At 51.1% G+C, this 21,180-nt stretch overlaps 1 protein-coding gene across 11 annotated transcripts in view; it reads right to left on the bottom strand.

Moving 5' to 3' along the window:
* Window positions 1-21,180, bottom strand: part of SLC45A4 (solute carrier family 45 member 4) — an 82,278-nt gene that overhangs the window by 31,793 nt on the left and 29,305 nt on the right. For 6 of the 11 annotated variants that reach the window (XM_072774675.1, XM_072774677.1, XM_072774680.1 and 3 more), the window contains exon 2: window positions 7,786-8,506. The exons of 1 other annotated variant lie outside the window; for it this stretch is intronic. In XM_072774675.1, the coding sequence (XP_072630776.1) occupies window positions 7,786-8,038 (253 nt within the window). In that variant the 5' untranslated portion in view covers window positions 8,039-8,506. Of the gene's footprint in view, window positions 1-7,785; window positions 8,507-11,506; window positions 11,606-21,180 lie in introns of all 11 variants that reach the window. 4 more of the 11 variants (XR_012006929.1, XM_072774674.1, XM_072774673.1 and 1 more) reach the window with 1 other exon arrangement.

Consider the following 21,180-nt stretch of genomic DNA (forward strand, 5'->3'; position numbering starts at 1 on the left):
GCCAATCCTGAGAGACCCAAGAAGGTTAAGGCAGGGTGCCTGAGACGGGGAGATGGCCAAAGCTCAGCTTGTTCCTTAGCATCTCTGCCAAGACCACACGGCAGTTCGCCCCCTCATCGCGGTGTGTCACCTCCCTGAGAGGACTCCAGGGCTCTCTCCCTATCTACCAAGCTGGACTTCTGCACGGCGGACACAGCCATCACGGAAGAGACAAGCTGTGTCCATGCTATTAGGGACCCCAGGCAAACTTACCGCAGTTAGCAGGGTCGTTATTCCCCTGGGGCCTTGCACACTCAGTCCACCCTGAGCACAGCCACCCTTGCCCCATCTGTCCTCCCTGCTGAGAGGCTGTGGGATGGGAAACATTAGGTCTTCCTTCCCTGTCCAGAGAGAGTCCTCCAACACCTGCGATGCCAGAGATGGAGGGCCAGGCTCAGTTTAGAGACCAGGGCAAAGGGGAGACATGACACCAGAAGCTGCCATCGCAGGCCACCTCTCGGCTCTGGGTGGCACACAGCCCAGCAGCCACAGTAAAGAGAAAGGAAAGGCCCCTGTGGTAATGGATGGCTTTAGGACCACACACCAGGCAAGACTGTGGCAAAACCCACTGCTCCACCTGCCAGGACGACCAAACGGCTCAGCCCCGAGTGTATGTACCCAAAAGTGTTGCTGGACACGTCCCACATTTTAATGATGTCCATCTCCCTCCCCAGCAGGCCAACTGGGCTACTAGAGACTTTCAGTCCCTTCTCCATCCTAGTGAGCTCCCAACTGAAGTGGGCATACCCAGGGCATCCTAGGGCCACAAGGAAGCTCCATTTGGGGTAACACAGGTGCTAACTGTAGTATCTAAATCTTAAAGGCCTCTTCCCCAGGGAGTCCCGTGATTTCACCTGTGCACCACACACACAGGGGGCCAGGCCTCGGGCTTAGACAGGAGCTGGTGGACATGGCAGGCGTGTGAGCCATGTCAGCTTCCCCTCTTCACCAAACACAAGGTGAGCGTCTCCTTGGACTCCAGGTCCAACTGTGAGTGAGAACCTGCCCCGATGGGAATCACGATGCCAGGGATGGGGGTGGGGTGACCTGTGGGGACAAGCAATGGAGCGACACTCCTAGGAGCATCCTGGTTGTGGAGGAGACGTGATCGGGCTGCCCGCAGTGAGTCTGAGGATAGCCTGGCGTCCCCTGCAGATATGAACTCTAAGCAGCTGATCTACAAGCCTGGCCCAGACACATCTACACTGCCTCCCACTTCACAAGTGAGTATGATACGTCCGGAGTGGTCCGGCATGATGGCATCACCCGGCAGGTGGAGCTGGAGGCTAAGGGGGCTCAGGATGGGGGGTGTGGACAGGACAACAGCAGGCCGAGGTTAGGGCCTCAGACATGCAGGCTTGGATCCCTGTGCTTCATCCCCATCAGCTGTATTCAGAGAGAAAGAGGTGCTGGTACCCAGAGATACACATAAGGCTACAGAGATGCAGAACAGCAGTGTAGGCTTCTCCAACAGCCAACACTTGGTTGGGAGGCTGGCCCTGCCTCCCAACTCCCCCACCAAACACCACAAAAGTCAGGAAATCTGTGCCCCATAAACTAAAACCATCACTAGCACCAAAGTTGGCCCACATGAAGCACAAGAGCAACCAGGTGGTCATGTCCCCACAGCCGAGGCCTAGAGCTAGCTTCCCTGAGCCCCTCACTTCTTGCCTTCCTGGGGGCTGGCACAGGCAGTAGCCTCTGAATTCTGGAGCATCCAGTCTCTGCACAGCTGAGGCACCAAAGGTACCCCAGACAGACAACTCAGAGGACACTGGGCTGCAAGGCCCAGACCCTTGTGTAATGCAGGCTGGTATTTTATGGAGGAACGGCACAACCCCAGAGCACTTTCAAGGAGCTCCAGGGAGGCCAGCTGGGAGGAGGGGCCTGAGAACCAGCCTTAGACCAGGTAGGCTAACCCGGCTGTTTGGGATGCCCACCAACAGCCAGGAGTGGAGGGCCCTTCTTGTGCATAGCAGCTCGGTCTGTGGGCCGGGTCAACAGCCACTGAGCCCCAGGATGGCCACGAGACAAAGGACAGCAAACAGCAGGGACTTCTTCCCTGGGGGCCACCACCGCTCCTGGGCAACATGCCAGGCTGTGTCTTCAGTTAGGCCATCACTGCTCACGTTCTAAGGACGGGAGATCACACACTGATGAGCACAGGCACGCTCAAAACAGGACAGCACTGCTTTAATAGCTTCAGAGAGCACATTCTCAATTAGCTACCTACTCCTGGATGAAAAATGACTTTCTGGGACACCTGGGTGGCTCAGAATTGAGCGTCTGCCTTTGGCTCAAGCCTGGATTCCGGGGTCCCGGGGTACAGTCCTGCATTGGGCTCCCCATGGGGAGCCTGTTTCTCCCTCTGCCTGGGTCTCTGCCTCTATCTCTCATGAATAAATAAAATCTTACAAAAAAAGAAAAAAAGAAAAAGAAAAATGACTTTCTTCCTAATCTCTGTGATAGCAGAGCTTGAACTAATTTATTTTATTTTATTTTTTTATTTATGACAGTCACACACACACAGAGAGAGAGAGAGGCAGAGACACAGGCAGAGGGAGAAGCAGGCTCCATGCACCGGGAGCCTGACATGGGATTCGATCCCGGGTCTCCAAGATTGCGCCCCGGGCCAAAGGCAGGCGCCAAACCGCTGCGCCACCCAGGGATCCCTTGAACTAATTTACTTTTTTCATAGCTTTCAGTTTACTGAATTTCAAGGGGGTTTTCGTTGGAGAAAAATCAACCTTATGAAAGATCTCTATCATTGATATCTTCAAACACAACTTAAAACATAAACTTTTATGCTGAGCATTTACATACCTTCTAACATGAGAAGTATTTTAGGCAGTGGGAAAAATACCAAATGCTCTAGGGGAACCTAGCTGCATCAGGCGGTGAAGCGCCTGACTCCTGATCTCATGGTTCTGAGTTCCATCCCCACAATGATGTAGAAATTACTTAAAAATTAAATCTTAAAAAAAAAAAAAAATACTAAATGCTCTAACTGAAAGTAGTGGACTAGTGCAGTCAGAAACTCTACCCCACAGAGCACATGCATTAGTTATCTACTGGCGTGTAACAAATCACGTGCCATATAGTGGCTTAGAACATTTACTGTCTCTCAGTTTCTGTTGGGGCAGGAACCTGGGTGGGGCTTGGCTGGGTGGTCTGGCTCAGGGTCTCTCCCAGAGCTCTAGTTGTTTCATGGCTTCAGAGGGTGGGCAGGGGAGATCTGGAGCCATGCTCACCCACTTGATTGACGCAAGGATTCTATTTCTTGTAGGTTCGTAGACAGTGAGCCTCACTGGCTCTTGGCTGGAGGCTCCCTCAGTTCCCGGCCACATAAATCTCCCCGAGAACACAGCATGATTCATCAAAGTATAGAAGCCAACAGGGCAAGAGAGTCAAGTCTTCTGACCAGAGAGAAACCACATTCTTTTATAATCTAGTCACAAAGGTGACATCCACTCATTATTGCCATAGTCTATTTGTTAAAAGAAAATACTCAAGAGGAGATTTCACGGGGCCAAGAAAACCAGATGGCAGGGGTCCCTGGGCACCATCTAAGAGGCTGCTGACCACAGCAGGTAACCCAGGGCTCTGGATGCCATTTACTCTCCTCCAGACCCCTCTATGCAATGGTAATTTTATCATAAATAAGGTCATTTCTAATAAGAGACTTCTTAGAAATGATTTTATTGGGATGGAGAACTTCAAAAACCAATGTTCTAAGCTTGACTTGAAGAAACCAAAAAAAGTAAATTAAAAAACAAAGTAGGCAGAAGAAAAAAAGAGCATAAACCATTAAAATAAGAAATGGACAAAAAAAAAAAAGAAATGGACAAACAACAGAGAAATTAAATAAAGCTAACTTTCTGAAAAGATAAATAAAATTGATACATCTTTAACCAAAGTAACCAAGAACTAAAGAGAATACAAATTACCATTATCAGACAGAAAAGAACATCACTACAGACCTTACAGACATTAAGAGGTACCCAACTAGTAAGTGACCAACTTTTCTATGATCACTAACGCAATATAAAAATGCTTTTAGGGATGCCTGGGTGGCTCAGTGGTTGAGCGTCTGCCTTCGGCCCAGGGTGTGATCCCAGGGTCCTGGGATCGAGTCCCACTTTGGGATCCCTGCATGAAGCCTGTTTCTCCCTCTGCCTGCGTGTCTCTGCCTCTCTCTGTCTCTCAAGAATATATAAAATCTCACAAAAATAAAAACAAAATTTATATGGAAATGTGATAGATCCACAAAAGCCAAAACAAGGGCTCCCAGGGCTCAGCAGAAAGTCTGCTTGGATTTCTCACTCTCCCTCTGCCCCTTCCCTCATGCACACAAGGAGCTGTCTCAAATAAATAAATAAATCTTAAAACACACACACACACACACACACACACACACACACAAAGAGAAACCACAGACTCTGGCAGAAGATCTGCAAATAATACCTGCCTGAAAAAAAGACTTTCATCAAGAATATATAAAGAACTCTTGCAACACAATGATAGAACCCAACTAAAGTAACAGCCGAGCGTTTTAACACACGGACTTCACCTAAAAGAAACGAATACCCCAATAAGCCCATCAAAACTCATTTAACACCAGTGTTCATTTGGGAAACTCAAATGCTATCCGGGAGCTGTAGAAAACAGGACCCCTGCACCTGCTGGAGGGACCGGTCTCTTCCCACAGAAGCAAACCTGCGCCCGCCATTCAACCCAGCAATCCCACGCCAAGGCCTGCATGGGAGATGAAATGCACATCCATCCAAAGACTTGCAGGCAGATGCTCAGAGCAGCTTTATTTATAATCGCCTCTAAATGGAAACAACCCAAAATCCATCAGCTGATGAGGGGATAGACAGGACGGTGTGTCCATTCAGGGGACAAAGTACTGATTCGTGTGGAAGAGAAACGAATCAATCACAAGGGCGTTATGCTAACTGAAACACAGCGGAGCGCACACCCTGATTCCATTTATATGGGACTCCAAAAAGGGCACAACTGACCGAGGCAGGCTGGTGGTGGCTGGGGGGGCCTGCATGTGAGGGGTCACTAGGGGGTGACAAGAACACACCCGGCCTCACCTGTGCCAGGAACACATGCAGTCACTGCAGACTCGAATCAGGTAGACTGAAGGAAGAACCTGACGGTCTGGTCTCAGTATCGGCTTCAGTAACTACTGATACACAAAACTCACCGATCAACACCGTGCCTCTGACTCTGCTGAGAAAAGTCAGACTCCACTCAGAGGAAATTTTAGTCACTATGTCACCCCTGAGTGTGAAGCCCAACCCTGGGAAACAAACTGGCCTTCGGCTTCTGGACCCGGCGCCAGGCCACATGAGCGCGGCTCTCCTGAAGAACCATTCCTCTAGGAGTACACTCCGCTCCCCCCAGTCGGGGGGCAACACCCTCCCCTACTCCACAGTCAGCACTTCCGGAGGTGCCCATGCAGCACGCACACACACGACTTCCCAAAGCTACTGTGAACACACAGCACATGCCGTCGTGTTCTATAGTAGAACACAGGCTACGTGCTTGTGATCCCAGATTACCTGAAACTGATACGAGTCTCACGTAGTATATTAAACACTCACACCCAAACAATGAAATGTGCGGAGTTGTATAGAAGTTGAGACTCCCAACCTATAAAGTGACACATTCCAAGGAGTCTTAAGTGCCAGGGTTTTAAGCCAAAACACACATAACCCACCATGACGAAAATTTGGGAATAACAGCTCCCAAATCTGTACTTCTAGAACAACTTATTTCTCAGTAACCAGAGCTCCTGAACTCTACATTTGTCATCCTAACCACAAAGTGGTCTAGAAACTGGCTAATAGCACCCCATTTCTAATTGTAACCACCCCACTTAGTTATGACTGCTTTTGTAATGACCTCAACCATGGTGCCAAACCCAAGTCCTTATATGTTGAAGGGACAAAATAAATAAACGTCTGGTAAAGTTAACTGCCACCAGACTCCCGAGGTCTGGCCACAAAGCCAGGCTTCTAGTTTCTTGAGCTCCCCAAGCCTGATTCCCCGAGTGCCCTCGGCTCGCTCTCCACCAGGTCAGCCCAGAGCCCCCCCGCACTGACAGGCCTCCCAAGCAGCCAAGCCTCCCTCGGAGGGTCTGCAGCCCCCCTGCTCCCTCCTGCTCACGGTGCCCAAGCAGCTCTCGCTCGTCTGGCCGCTGCCCCACCTCCGGACCAGGGACAAGCTGTGCGAGCAGAGCCGTGACGTCCTGTCCCCCCTCAGTGCCCTGGCATGCGGTGGGCACCCACGGGCCGTGAAGAGCATAACTGCAGAGATGACAAATACGGAGGGTGAAAGAACAAGAGTGACCTATGTGGCTCACGCTCCACGGTCCCCATTCTCCTGAAATGCTCTTAACCTTGTCTGAGGTCTTGTGAATCCTTCTAAGGATGTTTTTAAAGATGAAAAAGCGGAGAGAAAAACATGTGGCATGACAGTAATTCAGTGCAGAGAGCATCAATCAAGGTGCTAAGGAGACGCAGGGGCGCGGGACCTCCTGTAACTGCCACCGTCGGAAATAAGCCCGAGCTTCAGCAGTACCGCCGGACACCTGCCACCACCAGACACCTGCCACCGCTGAGACGGGAAATGAAGTCTCCTCCCAACGACAGTGACGGTGCGGTTCTGATCCTAATTGAAGGACCCCTGGGCTTCACTAACCGATCCCCAGACAGGGCCTAGTTAGCGTTCACCGCAACAGGAAACATTATGTTTGGAGAAGGAAACATTCCTAAAACAACCAAAATAAGCAGAAACAACACACCTGTGGAATCCTCAAACGAAACAGAGTATTTTAAATCGCTCAGCCCCTTACCCAGGGGTAATTTTCCAGCAGCTGGAAAATTATATTTTCAAACTTCTTTAAACAACAGGGAAAATGAAACATGGACAGAATGCTTAGGGCCGAAGTTAGCACGTCAGTGTGTTCTCACACTGGGCTTCTACCACTGAGGGTAACTCTGTGCACTCCAGGACTTCTGGACGTGCTCGTCATTCAGCCACCGAAGTCCACACGAAAACTCAGATTTAAGTGCTCAGCAACGAGAAGCTGGTAATATAGAACCATGTTATTCAGGGTTTTCTAGGCCAGGCCTTGTTCCAAGCACTCTCCTTGTACCCGGCCAGGGGGTGGTCTGCAATCGCAGACCATCCCCCCCTTTCTGGGAAAGGAAGCTGAGGGAGAGTCAGGGAGGTTCGCTGGCCTGCCCAGGAGGACATGGCTGGTGACCATGTCCAGGAGGCAGAAACAGGGCAGGAGGACACGGCTGCTGACCATGTCCAGGAGGCAGGAACAGGGCAGGAGGACACGGCTGCTGACCATGTCCAGGAGGCAGGAACAGGGCAGGACGACACGGCTGGTGACCATGTCCAGGAAGCAGGAACAGGGCAGGAGGTACCACACACCGGGATTAGCACATATCAAAGCTGACTACATACACGCCAGCGCTCCGTGACCATCCTGCCACAGCAGGTGCAACCTCGTCAACATCCAAGGACCACCCGCCTCTCCAGCCCTGCTTCAGAATGAGAGGGAAAAAAACGGCCAGAGTAGGTTGAGGGGAGCAAAGACCAGGTTGCTGGTTCCCAGGGTTCTTGACACTTTCCAGCCGGTGACGAGCTCCGTGTGCTGACGTCCACTCGGGAGTTCACACCACGAACACTGATGCTCAGTGCTAAGGACCGGGCACTTACCAATCTGCAGGAGGATCGGCGTGACCAACGCCGTCTCCATGGCGTAACAGAACTCCCTGCCAAACATCACGGCCCCGTGCATCACCCACAGGCGCACAGGGATCCGGTCTATGGACCCCTCGCTGATGGTCTCATCGTGGGTGTCCGCGCTTCCGGGCTTCTGCAGGTCCGGCAGGGGGACAGGCAACTCCTGAACTTGCATAGATTCCGAGTCGGCGTTTTGCGGGGCCATTCTCATTACCACCAAAAGCATATATGTATATGTGTGCGTGTGCGTGTGTGTGTGTGTGTGTATATGTGTGTGTGTGTGTGTATATATATATATATACGTGTGTGTATATATATATATTTCCTCTACCTATATAAATAATTACTATCGTGTATCTTTAAGGATAAATTAGAACGCCTTCTCTTTCTGCTTCAGTTGGGTTCCTCCGGCAAGTAACGCTTATATCCCTCTTTGTACAAATAGAGATCTCGCAACTTCTCACAATCGGGTGAGACACGCAGCAAAACAAAAGGATTTTTGGTTGGATTTTAAACATATGGCTTGCTGGTTTACTGTGAATTAGAGTTAAAAATCCATAATTGCCATTCAGTTAATACCAGTTTCATCATTATTATTGAAGAGGTGCTGAAGTTACTTTTCTTGCTACAGAGAGGTGGGAAGGTGACACAAAAAGGAGGTCCACCGTTGCTCCCCATCGAGTGACTGGTTGATCTGCAAAAGAGGAAAACAATCCAGCAGAGTCAGTCGGGGGCGGCCGCCATGTGGCCAACCCCCCCCCCCCCCAGGCTGTCCAGGAGCTCCATGGATGGGTCCTCGGCCACCTGGAGACCCTGACCTCAGACCGCCGCGGCTCTCTGGTGCTTACTCGGGGTCAGCTGTGGACAAAGACACTAATTCCTGGAGATGGCTTCTTGTAGAGAGCTAACCCTGGGGCAGGGGGGTAAAGACAACACCATGGTGGGAAGCCAGAGAGATGACGGACAGACAGCTGGAGAGAGCTCAGCTTCTGCTCTTGAGCCGGCGAGAACCAGCAAAGAGCAGAGCTGTCAGCCTCCTGGGAGTGGGAATGGAGAGGCTGGGGAAGCAGGGAGGCTGGACAAAGGAGCAGAGATGGGTAGTGGGAGGATGGGTAGAGCAAGAATGGGGTGACTTGCCACCCTAAAGGGGGTGGGGGAAGGATGTTCAAAGTCCCCCCAAAAGCAGCCAAGTACGAGCGTGCGGGCTATCTACAGGGATGGTCTTTGACCTTGGCAGGTTATAACTCTTTCTGATCATCAAATGAAAATCACAGCCCCTCTCCAGGGGAAAAGTACCTGCACCGCAAACTGAATATCCCGTCCAGGGGCTCACAACCTCCTGACCCACATACAGCATTCCTGGTGGGTGGAACTCCTCAGCCCACATTCCCACTGTCCTGGGCTCTGTGATGCATTCTCTACCCAGAGGAACACATCACAATAAAGCGTCCACTGCCTTGCAACTAACTAAAATTTCCCCGTAAGAAGGTTTTAGGAAAACACAAGATAGGACTAAGGATGCAAGTCTGCCCATGCACTCGGCTGGACTCAGGCCTCCAGGCACTGGGGTTCTCCTCAACCTCAAGTGCATTAGATGAGGGGACCCGAAAATCACACAAATGGTGTTCCCATCTTACTTATTCTAACGTAGGCCTGTGAATTGCTATCTCACCGGATTTTCAACAACTGGTTTAAACAAAAATATTTCTAGTTAATAGTCACTGGACCAAACATGATCTTAATTAGCTCCTTCTCCCTCCCCCACCCAAGGGATGGGCAACCAAGGAACCAAGGGCAGCCTTCCCACGGAGCGCCCCCACAGGGAGCCCCAGCCTCAGGCAAAGCTGGTCCTTCCTTCCCTCACCATGTCACCATTCCAGGGCTCCCTCAGGGCCACTTCTTCTTGCAACGAGGATCCCTGAGGACAGCAAGTCTGCATCCTGCCTGCACAGGTGCTTCTCATGTTCCCCAATGTTGCGACACTTCACTGACAATCCCTGTCCTCAAGACTGCTCTCCAACTTTCCAAGTGGCCCCTACCATATAACATCTCAATTAAAAAGTGGGGTTTGGGGGCACCTGGGTGGTTCGGTCAGTTAAGAGTCTGACTCTTGATTTCAGCTCAGGTCATGACCTTAGGGTCATGGGATCAGGCCTAGAATTGGGCTCCACACTGGGTGTGGAGCCTGCTGGAGATTCTCCCCTTGACCCTCCCCCAGCTCGCTCGCTCTGGCTCTCTCTCAGAACCACAGGACAAAAACAAAACAAAAAACAACCAGGATTTCTAACCTCAAATCTTTTTAGAAAACATATTATGAAACTACTTGTAACCTACAAAATAAAACAGTATCTAAAAACAAAATCGCTCAGCATTAACAATTACCAACATCTGCACTCTCACTCCATCCCTACGTTCGGAGTGATTCCTGTCCTAAGAAAATAGAAGAGAAGAAAACTGTTTGTCAACCTGTCAAACCACAATATGGGTTCATGATTTTAAATGCTTTCTTCCACCAAATAAGATGGGTCATTTTTACGTGAAGGACGTGTATCCAGACAGGTTTTCAACGCCCATGCTGATGACCAGGGGCTTGGGGGGCAGGAATGACAGTCATTTTTTTCTAAGAATCCTGGTGACCCATTTATGGGTCACACACAACCCTCGAGCTCCGTCCCAGCGCCCCCGACCCACAGCTGCAGCCGTCCCGACACCCACGCCTGAAAATCGGCAGGCCCAGGCCAAGGCCATCTCAGCAGCAGCCAGGAATCAGGCAGCCGAGCTTGGTACTAAGTACACTGGAGCTGTTCCTAAGGCACTGGTTCTCCACCGGGGGCAATTCTGCACCTCCGAGGACACCAGGCAGCATCTGGACACATTTCTGGTTGTCACTTCCTTGGGTGGAGTCCAGGGACACTGCTAAGTACGGCCCCGTGGTAGAGAATGATCTGGCCACAAGTATCAACTGTGTCGAAGTCGAAACACTCTGCTCGAAGGTTATTATTAAATAAATGTGAAAAAGTCTTCTCCAGAAATGCTGAAACACTACATTTTACATGATTACGTTTTGAATCCATCAACTGGGCCAGATGTGGCAAATTCCACATCACTGCCTCTTTGTGGAACCAAAACCAGGCGTTGCTCAAAATGGACAGGAAAATGCAGGTGGGCTCACACCACCGTCTCCCAGCGCAGGAGGAGGTGGCCTCCGGGCTCCGGTTTGTGGCAGGAAGAAGAAAGGTGCCGGCTATTTCCTCTGGGGAGCCCCAGAGACCCCCAGCTCGCTGCCGCAGCCTCCCGCACCAAGTTCAGGTGGGTCCAGTCTGAAGACCCCTCTGCAGCCCAGCCCTCCCCGGAAGATGCACTGCGGCCGTGCAGTGACCGTACCAGGTAACACGACCCTGGCCCGGGCAGAGAGAAGCTCCCATGGCAGAGGCCACCACCTGTGCTCCCCCGGTCCCACGGTGGGAGCCCGGAGCAGATCGCAGAAAGAGTGAATGAATACATGAATGAATGAATGACAGCCAGCTAACGTGCTGACCAGAATGTACCAGGGGCTGTGTGCGCTGGAAAGCCACCCCCCACCCGTGCCAAGCTCTCTCGAAGAGTGACACCCAGGGTAGCTGGGTGGCCGGCTACCGGGGTCAGGCTGCAGGGAAGCCCGCATGAAATGGCATGAGCGTGGCGTGGGGTTTACCTGTCATTCAAGGAGGCTAGGCATTAACACAGCTGGCTTCCCTTCCTCAAGCCGTGCAAACGCAGTGAATAGGTTTTACACAGGCAACTTCACTGTCATCTATATTGATGAAAATGACAAATAGCGTTAGCATCTTCAGTTAGCTTGACTCTAGGTAGCAGTTAGTAAATACAAGTCCATCGACATCTCGCAGCTCTACAGACTCACCCACGTTCGCGTTCTGAAGCCACGGCAGGAATGCCCACAGAAATCAGCACAAACTCCCAGAGCGGAAGCCGCTTTCCAACCGCTAACTTAGAAACGAGACTCAACTAACAAAACCTACTCCTGTTAGAGGACACTGGGGTTCCCCAAAGATCTGACTAACCCGGTTTACAGTCAGGCACCTTGAAGACAACACCCAACTGCTCAGCAGCAGCTTACACTCGGTGGAGACAGTTTCCAAACACTATGCAAATCCGGGGGTGGGGGGGGTGGTTTACAAGACTTTTAGGGAATGATAAAAGATACTTTGGGGATCCTCTCTTCCTCTCCCTCTGCTCCTTCTGCTCATGCTCACATGTGCTCTCTCTCAAGTTCAATCATTAAAAAAAAAAAAAGCCACAGTCGAGGGGTCCATGGAACCGGGAAGGTGTACCAGCCAACTCTGATAGGTCAGGCTATACACACAGGCTGTAGGATGGCCAACTCGGCCGTTCATTCCCAGTGAAAAACCTAGTGGGTACCTTTCACGTCTCAGATCCATATTCTCGTGTGTGCTGTCGTGACGTCAGGACGCACTGTTCTCTTTTCACCGTGGCCATCGGATCATGTCAATAGGATTTATTGGTAAGTCCACTCCAGCACTGAGACTCCCCTTTGTCATACATCAAATTTCCATCAGTACTTGGGTCTGTTTCCCAGCTTCCTATTATGTCCGGCCAGCGTGCCTGTCTGCTCACGCCCAGTAACCCACTGCTCTAAGAACAAAGTGCGCAGGAGGTTCTAGACTCTGCTGAGGCCATACCCTCTCACTGCTTCATTCCCTAGCATCTAGCATCTCCCTGTTTATTCTTGGATGTTTGTTTATAAGCATATGAGCTCTAAGAGCTAGACTAGCTCAGGAAAAAAGATATTTTTTGCTGTTTTGTTTTGTTTTTAATTTCACTCATTTGACAGAGAGAGCGTGCACATAAGCAGGGGGAGAGAGAAGCAGGTTCCATGCTGAACAGGAAGCCTGACTGGATCCCAGGACCCCAGGATCATGATCTGAGCCAGAGGTAGATGCTCAACCGACTGAGCCACCGAGGTGCGCCTGTTGGTATTCTTACTGTGATTCCATTAATTGTTAGGGTTAGCTTGGGGAGCTGCCATCATAGACCGCCAGGACACCAATCCGGGAAGGAGGGCTCTCTCTTTGTCCCACACTACCTCAATGTCTCTCAAGAAATTTCATGCTCCTTTTTACAGGTTTTGCACATTTCTAGTTAAGTTCTTCCTAACGGTTTTATCTTATTTGTGGCCACTGTAGATGGGATTTTCTCTTCCCTTATATTCCAACTGTTTATAGTCAGCCTACAAGCAGGCTAGTGAGCGTTGTTTGTTCATTTGCTCAGCTGTAACTTACATGCAGTGAAAACGTGCCATGTTCAATCAATTCTGACAAATTTATATCGACACAGACCATTTCCAGTACTCTGGCAAGTCCCCGAATGTCCCTTCCCCTGCAATTAAGGCTAATGATCTTTACATTTTAATTTGGTGATCTAATTCTTTAAGTGCCTGCGAATGGACAAAAAGGCTATCACCGAGTTAACGACAAACCTACCAACCATTACCAAGCTATGTATAATCCCCAGCTTCGGCTAACACAGGATTATGTTCCAAAGTTCACGTGTGCATTGCTTGGAACCTGATCATCGGCTCCTCGGAGACAGAACCCACGGTCCCTCCCGGTGTGAACTGAACTCAATCACAGCACTTGTTCTGGAGCGAGGCACAAGGACCCATGTGGCATACGGCTGCACCTGTCCCGGGTACCAAACCTGAGATGGTCTCCCCACACTTGTTCTATTTCTAGGGCCCTTTCCATGGGGACTCAAGAAAAGGAAAAGAAAGAAGCTGAGAAGAAAAGGCAGGAGCACAGGGGCAGGTGCACAGGGCGGCTCTCCCATCAGCCAAGCGCCAGGGCGAGGCTGCGTCATCCCCGAGGAAGGCAATCAGACAATGTCAAACCAGGTTTCCACTGTCCACAAAGCTCCTTATTGCAGGCAGACTGTTTTCTTTGAGGAAGCTATTTTATGTAAATGGTAGAATATTAACCAAAATAACCAAACCATTACAATAAAACATCTTACGAACATTCTTCTGAAGGACCTAACTTATGAGGCCACGCTAAACCCCGACAAATACACTGAAACAGCTTCAAGAGAAAAGACTGGTTTGCTCCTTCCCCAAAGCACGGGCAAGGATGTGCTGCAAAGAGCCTCCTCTGGAGCTGTTGAAAAACGTGAAGCTTAAGCCGTGACTTATTCCAGCATTATCCAATCGGAAGACCAGAAACACGTTATGGACAGGTTTTCCCCTAGCAGAGAAAACGCGCTTCCCTCCGCGGGGACTGTCGCCACGTTCAGGGACAAGGACCTGGGTAGGATTTGCAGATGCACTTAGACCAGTGAAACTACCATTGTTCCAATCAACAACTTCCTCTATTGTCCTGTTTCTAATTTAAGGGTAACCGATGCCAGAACATGTGACTTCCTACAATTTGCTCTGTGGAAAGCCGGCTGTTAACGGAATGCCATCAAAAAGTTAACTGCGGAGCAATCTCAGGCCCCGCCAGCTTCGGTTCAACTTTGAGGTTCTATCCATCTCCTGGAAATCGGTCAGAGAGGAGTTAATGCGCACTTGCGACACGCCTCAAACACGTCCCGGCTGCCTCCACACCCCCCGATGCACAAAGGCACATGTGTGCGCCCTGGCAGCACCTGGGCACCGGGCGTGCAGCGAATCCGAGACGGTGGCTGCTTCATGGCCACAGCTGTTTGTTTTGTGCACCCATCTAAAACCAGGCATCCACACCCTCGAGAAAATCCACTGCAACTACCAACATTCCTCTTGCAACGCCATCAATTATTAACCTCCGACGAGCGTGCCGAATAGCGAGGGGCACAGTGCTCTCCATCACCACCAGCAGCACGCCTCCCTCTCACCAGACGACCACGGCCCAGAACGCTACCCGACACACGACACAGAAACCAGGGAAGCCAAACGAAGGCCAGCATCGGCTTTTAGAGCAAGAGTCTAAAATGACGTAAAATCGATCAAGCAAGTTCGAAGTATCCCTGGTAAGAAAGAAGCATTCCAGCGAATCTGTTTGTAAGGTTATTTCCTGAAAAGCATTTAAGAAATCCCACGGACTTCCAACATAAAATCAATGTTCTATCAAGAGACAGACATGACACAGATTGAGAGAAAATATTTGCAAAAGGCACATCTGCTAAAGGACTGTTCTCCAGAACACACAGCACACGCGACAGTAAGAAAATGAAGAAAAGACAAGGCACCCAAAGAGACCGCTCAGTAAAGATGCACGACGGCAAGGAATCACGTGGAGAGATGCTCCACGCCACGTGGCATCAGACACCCGTAAACTACAACTACATCCCACTACACCCCTATGAGGATGGCCAAAGTCAGGGCACAGCCACCAGATGCCAGCGAGGACGTGGAGCAACAGGGCTGCTCGCTCACGGCTCATGGGAGCACAGGATGGCGCAGCCACTTGGGAAGACAGTGTGGCGGTTTCTCACCATCTAAACATGCTCTTCCCAGGTGGTCCAGCAGTCCTGTTCCCTGGTACTTACCCTAAGGAGGTAACAGCTTATCTCCACACAAGAACCTGCATGTGGATGTCTAGTTTTATTATTACTTGCTAAAACCTGGAAGCAACCATGGCGTCCTTCAGCAGGTGGATGTTTAAATCCTCTGTGGTCTGCCCAACGGAATGTTATTTAGTGCTAAGAAGACATGAGCTCTCGAGCCAGGAAAAGACAAGAAAGAACCTTAAACACATATCATTAAGTGAAAGAAGCCAATCCCAAAAGGCTGCTCCCTGTAGGATTCCAACCACAGGACATTCTGGAAAAGGCAACACTATAGAGACAGTAAAAAGATGGGTGGTTACCGGGGAGTAAAGTGGGGTGGAGTGGGGGCGGGCAGAGGGATTTGGGGGCAGTGAAACTACTCTGGAAGGTACCATAATGGGAGACACACGTTGTTACACACCTGTCAAAACCCACAGAGTGTCCAAGAGCAGGGGTGAGCCCTAAACCATGGACCCGGGGTGGTGAAGACACATCAGCACAGGTTCACCAGCTCTAACACATGCCCCACTCTGCTGGGGGAGGTGGATAATGGGGGAGGCTGGCTGTTCAGGAGGATGAGGGTATGCAGAACACCATCCTCTATGCTCACTTGGCAGTAAACTGAAAAATAGTTTACGAATAAAAAGTAAGTATCTGGGATCCCTGGGTGGCGCAGCGGTTTGGCGCCTGCCTTTGGCCCAGGGCGCGATCCTGGAGACCTGGGATCGAATCCCACGTCAGGCTCCCGGTGCATGGAGCCTGCTTCTCCCTCTGCCTGTGTCTCTGCCTCTCTCTCTCTCTCTCTCTCTCTCTCTCTCTCTGTGTGTGACTATCATAAATAAATAAAAAATTTAAAAAAAAAGTAAGGGTCTTTCCCATTAAAAAAAAAAAAAAAACAGAATACTCAATCAAAAATATCTGACAAGAAAGGGTTCCAGAGGCGGTCATCCCGAATGTTCCGGACTTGCGGAATTACTTTCTCATGTGTGAAATTACCTTCCTCTAGGTATTATGGTGTCACCTGCAGAAACCCAGCCTGGTCTCCTCTGAATCAATGTGCCTCTACGGTCTAGGAAATGTGAGCTCAAGGATAATAAAATTAAGATATATTGAAAATGGGGAGGGAGGGTACCTGCATGGCTCAGTCCATTAAGTGTCTGCCTTCAGATGGGGTCACAATCCAAGACCTGGGATCCAGCCTCGCGTAGGGAGGGTGGTCCCTGCTCTCCCTCTCTCCCGTGGCATCTGCTTCTTCCTCTGCCCCTCCCCTTGGCTCGTGCTCCCCACCCCCAAATAAATAAAATCTTTAAAAAAAATAAATAAATAAGGCTTGTGACGTTGTGGTATCCCCAAAGAACACAGCCTCTGTGGCTGCTGTGCCCCCCACCAAACTCCCATGCTACTGGATCAGGAGCTGGGGCCTCTGAGAGGGATCAGGTCATGAGGGTGGAACCCTCATAAATGGGATCAGTGTCCTCACGAGAGACATCCCATGGCTCTCTGGCTCCTTCCGAGTTGATGACACAGCAAGAAACCGTGTATGAACCAGGAAGCAGGCCCAGAAGACAGACAAGTGGTCAATCTGCCAGCACCTTGGGCTGGACTTCCCAGCCTCCAGAACCTCAGGGAGTAAGTGCCCACTGTTGAGGACACCCCAGCCTGTGGGTTTGGTAGGCTGCCCCAGTGGCCAAGACCACACGCATCAGTGGGAATCAGGCCACCCCGGGGGGCTCATTTACAAATGTCGAGGCAGGCCTCCACCTGGTCCACAGAACCAGCTCTCTGGAGAGGGACCCAGGACTCTGCACTACGACACACACCCACAGGACAGCCAAGTGCGACACTCTCAGTGGGCCCGAGCACCACGGCTGGGGTATGCGGCACAGTCGTTAACTGTACCCCTTTTCACTGGAGTGTCAGGGTCTGGGCAGCGCCTTGCCACTCTGGAGACAAATGATCAAAAGCTTCACTAGGACTTAAAACCTTTCAATAACCCAGCCTTTGAGTGTCTTGTGTCACAAGACCCAGTTGAGGACACTTCTGAGACCAAACACAACACACGTCAGACCTGACATCAATTTTTATTCGACTCCTTTTGATCAGCTTGTTGTGACTTGATGTCGGTCAAGGGGGAGGAGAGGGGGGAGATGTGTGTGTACACACTCTTCTAAGTATTAACAGACCCAAGCAAAGGAAATGTGGAAAGAGGCCCCCCTGGGAGCTAAGGGGATGAAAATATTGCTACACTGTTAACAAGTCAGTCTAATTAAAGTGTTTCTCAATGGATTCCCATCCCAGAGTAAGCAGGAGGGGCCCGATCCCTGGACCTCCAGCATTCCTCCGGGACCACTCCTGTGTGGACCACATTGCCTGGCCCTATACACCTCGAACACACACCTACCCCCCCCCCCTTCCCGTACACCTCCAGTAGAAGCCCGGGCCAGGATGCTCCTTCCGCAGGCGCCCAGGACATCTGACTGTTCAACACCACAACCCCACCCCCACTGCAAGCTCCCAGAGGTGGGGACAGCTCCCCCCTGCCCATCTACTTTCCTGTCCACCTGCAGGACTCAGAGCTCCCTGCCTCCAGGACCCTGGTGGCACGATGTCCTCTGGGCTGGCCAGGCCCCTCTGCTTTTCCTTCAGCTCTCATCAGTCTGGGACCCTTCTCCCCACTGTGGCACCCTGGTCCCGGGAGGAGCATTTCCTTCTGGAGGCAGGCAGCCTGAGCACACAGCAGGCAGGAGGCACCCACCCCGAGGGCAGGATGGCTCAGATCACCACTGGGTGGCCCAGCACCTAGCCAGTGCAGGCACTCAGGTGGCTGGAAAGAAATGAATTCATGAGCACTAGAAGGAGAGGACCAGACCAACCCATAATTACTCCATTAAATGAAGAAAACCAATTTTTAGTAATGCTTCCCTTTTAGAGAAAAGAGCAAGCTAAGTGCAGAGCTCAAAGCAAATCCCTCTCCCTTCTGAATAGGAAGCAGAAACCAGTGTGTCAATGCTAATGAATAGTCGAGAGGATTTTAATGCCTTAAAACTGGCATATTGCAATTCAAGTAAACTTTCAAATGTACACACTACTTAAGGTGTTATTTTTTTCTACAAAAGGCACCACACCCTCCAAAGAAATCGCAGCAGCTCACAATTTCACACGTAGGTGGAACTTCTCAGGAATTCCTATGCTTTAATGAAACGGCATGAGTCCAGGGGCTCCCAGAGCATAAAACACCGCACGGCCAGGTTTCACACGCGGCATCCTCCAGATCACCACCCCGCCACCTGCTGGGGCTTCTCAGGGCTGAGCCTGATGCCCGTGCAGTCTGGCAGACTCGTCCCAGCCCAGTGGAGGCCTCCCAGCTGGGCCCGCGTTCTTAGCAGATCATAGGCACCAAAAAGCCTTCCCAGCACAGGGGCTCCCCGGTCCCCCTGTGAGAAGCAGACAAGCCACTGCTGGCTCCCACTGCCCCAACCCGAGCTCCACCGTGGCTAGAAGCAGCCTCCTGCACTGGGCTCCCCAGCCCATCACAAGATTTGTGACCCCCAAGGGTAGGCGGGGATCGGGACGAGGGGACACAGCAAGGGGACAGGCGAAGTCATCTCAGGCTCTGCGCTAAATCAGAGGCCCCAAATGCAGCCCTCCCTACAAAAGGTCCAAACAGCACCATGACTCACCAAGCTCACGGCCATCGTCACCCTGCATGCTGGTGTAACCATGCACATGTTGGCAGGGCAAGACAGCAGGAGCAGAGTCCTCCTGGCAGGGCACAGACCTTCCAGATGCAGCACAAGGTACTGACGGAAAAGCTGCTGAGCCACAGACAAACACTATCTACTCACGGGGTCCCAGAGCTCCTTTGCTGAGCACACCCAATTCCAAAAGCCACTCTGTAGGGCCGCGGCACCAGGGCACAGCTACAGGTTCCTCAGGTTGCTGGCCTGCCTCGGGATCCAGGCCCCACGTCTCTTAGGTAAGACACAGCAGGATGCTGGAGTGAATCAAATGGGAGCAAACAGCAAGCACCCCTTTAACTCCCTCCTGACCCCATTTCCAGGTGCCGGGCACGGTGCAGGGGTGGGGGGGGGCGGGTGCTGCTGGGGAAAGCCCTGGTGTGCCTGAACCCAGTACCGAGGGCAGTGTGTCCCAACAGGACCTCCTCCCTCGGGGCAGCGGCCACCCTGCACCATCCCCCAGCACAGGCCCCCCGAGTGAATCAGCAGGATGATACACTAGAGCTAAATGGGCAGACTCGACCAACAGTCTGCGTGACCATATTTTCAATGTTGGATCAAATCAAAGTACTTATTCTTCCTAAATTTTAGGGGTCAAGGCATTAGGATCCACATCAAGCCCCTCTCTAAACGGAATCCCTCTGTATCTTGCACTATCAAGCTGTTAAAAAAAATAAAAATAAAACAAGCTGTTACCTAACGTGAAGGAAAACACAGCCAGCATCCAACCCTCGGAAAGCCAGCACACGTACCTTTAGGAGACTACGCTGAAATGAGGACATGCTGCCCCCAGCAGATAATACTCCCCTCGACATTTGCCTTATGCTAAACTGCAACGACTTTCTCCGGTGACTTTTTACCTCAGACCTTTTAGATCTGTTTCCCCAGATTTGCATCATCAACTCAGCAGGATGGGTTTTGTTTTTCAATTAAAAAGCCGCAAGTGGTTTCCTTCCCCCCTGCCCTCCTCCTAAGTGTGCCTAGCGAGCCGCTGGAGTCGAGCAGCTCTGGCTGCCATGGCAACGAGAGCGTGCGTCCACCGCGCGGCTCCGGGACCCTGGCGAGCGCAGGGCAAGCCGGCCTCCAGCCGCCTGAAATGCCAGGCGGGCAACCACTGCCAACACCCATAGTATTTCTCTGAATCTGAGCCGTCTTCGGCTAAGGGCTGAGCCAGGCGTGAAGGAACTCTTCTCCAGGCCATGGCAAAACGAGAGGCAGGCAGGCCGCGGGCTGCCTCGGGACACTCGTAAGCACCAAACGGTCTTGAAAAAAAAATGAAAAATATAAGCTCCTCCCATTACATACATGTAATCAAGGACTGACCTCAGAGACAGAGGCACAATGAAGGAGCACCACCACTACAGCTGCCAAGCCACGATGAAACCTTCCGGTGGCATTTATATTAACACCAAACCAAAGAGTCTCCGGGTTCTGCAGTCATCCTTGGGCAAAAAAGGAGGCAGGGCCACGGGAGTGACCGGGAAGCGGCTGTCTAACAGCATGGAATTACTTAAATTATGGGCCAGGGGAGGTGAACCTAAAAGGCCAGCGTATTTGAGAAGCAGTAAAATGAACACTAGTTTTCTTTAAATAGGTGAAGTTTTTCTTAATGAGTAGAACTTACATGTGCCTTTTTTTTTTTTTTTTTTAAGATTTTATTTATTCACGAGACACAGAGAGAGAGAGGCAGAGACACAGACAGAGGAGAAGCAGGCTCCACGCAGGAGCCCGATGTGGGACTCGATCCGGGGTCTCCAGGATCACGCCCCGGGCTGAAGGCAGGCTCCAAACCGCTGAGCCACCCAGGGATCCCTTACATGTGCTTTATATGTGGCCTGAGGTTAAATGTACCCCTATTCCCTAAGAAGTAAAAGAACAGCTATAAAACCAGCACTCTGTCCCCCTCCGCACACCTGAGGCCAGAGATGCAAGTCAGCGGGTATACAGATGGGGTGGGTCGCATCTGCACCATTCACGAGACCGCATGTGTTGCTGAGACACTAAAAACATTGTCTTTTGAGCGTCTAGGCGCTTCATAAACCCCTCCATCTCTTGAACCCCTTTGCAGCACCTAGTTGGTTTTACATCAAGG

This window comes from Canis lupus, chromosome 14, assembly GCF_048164855.1.
Source record: "Canis lupus baileyi chromosome 14, mCanLup2.hap1, whole genome shotgun sequence".
NCBI classification, from domain to species: Eukaryota; Metazoa; Chordata; class Mammalia; order Carnivora; family Canidae; genus Canis; species Canis lupus.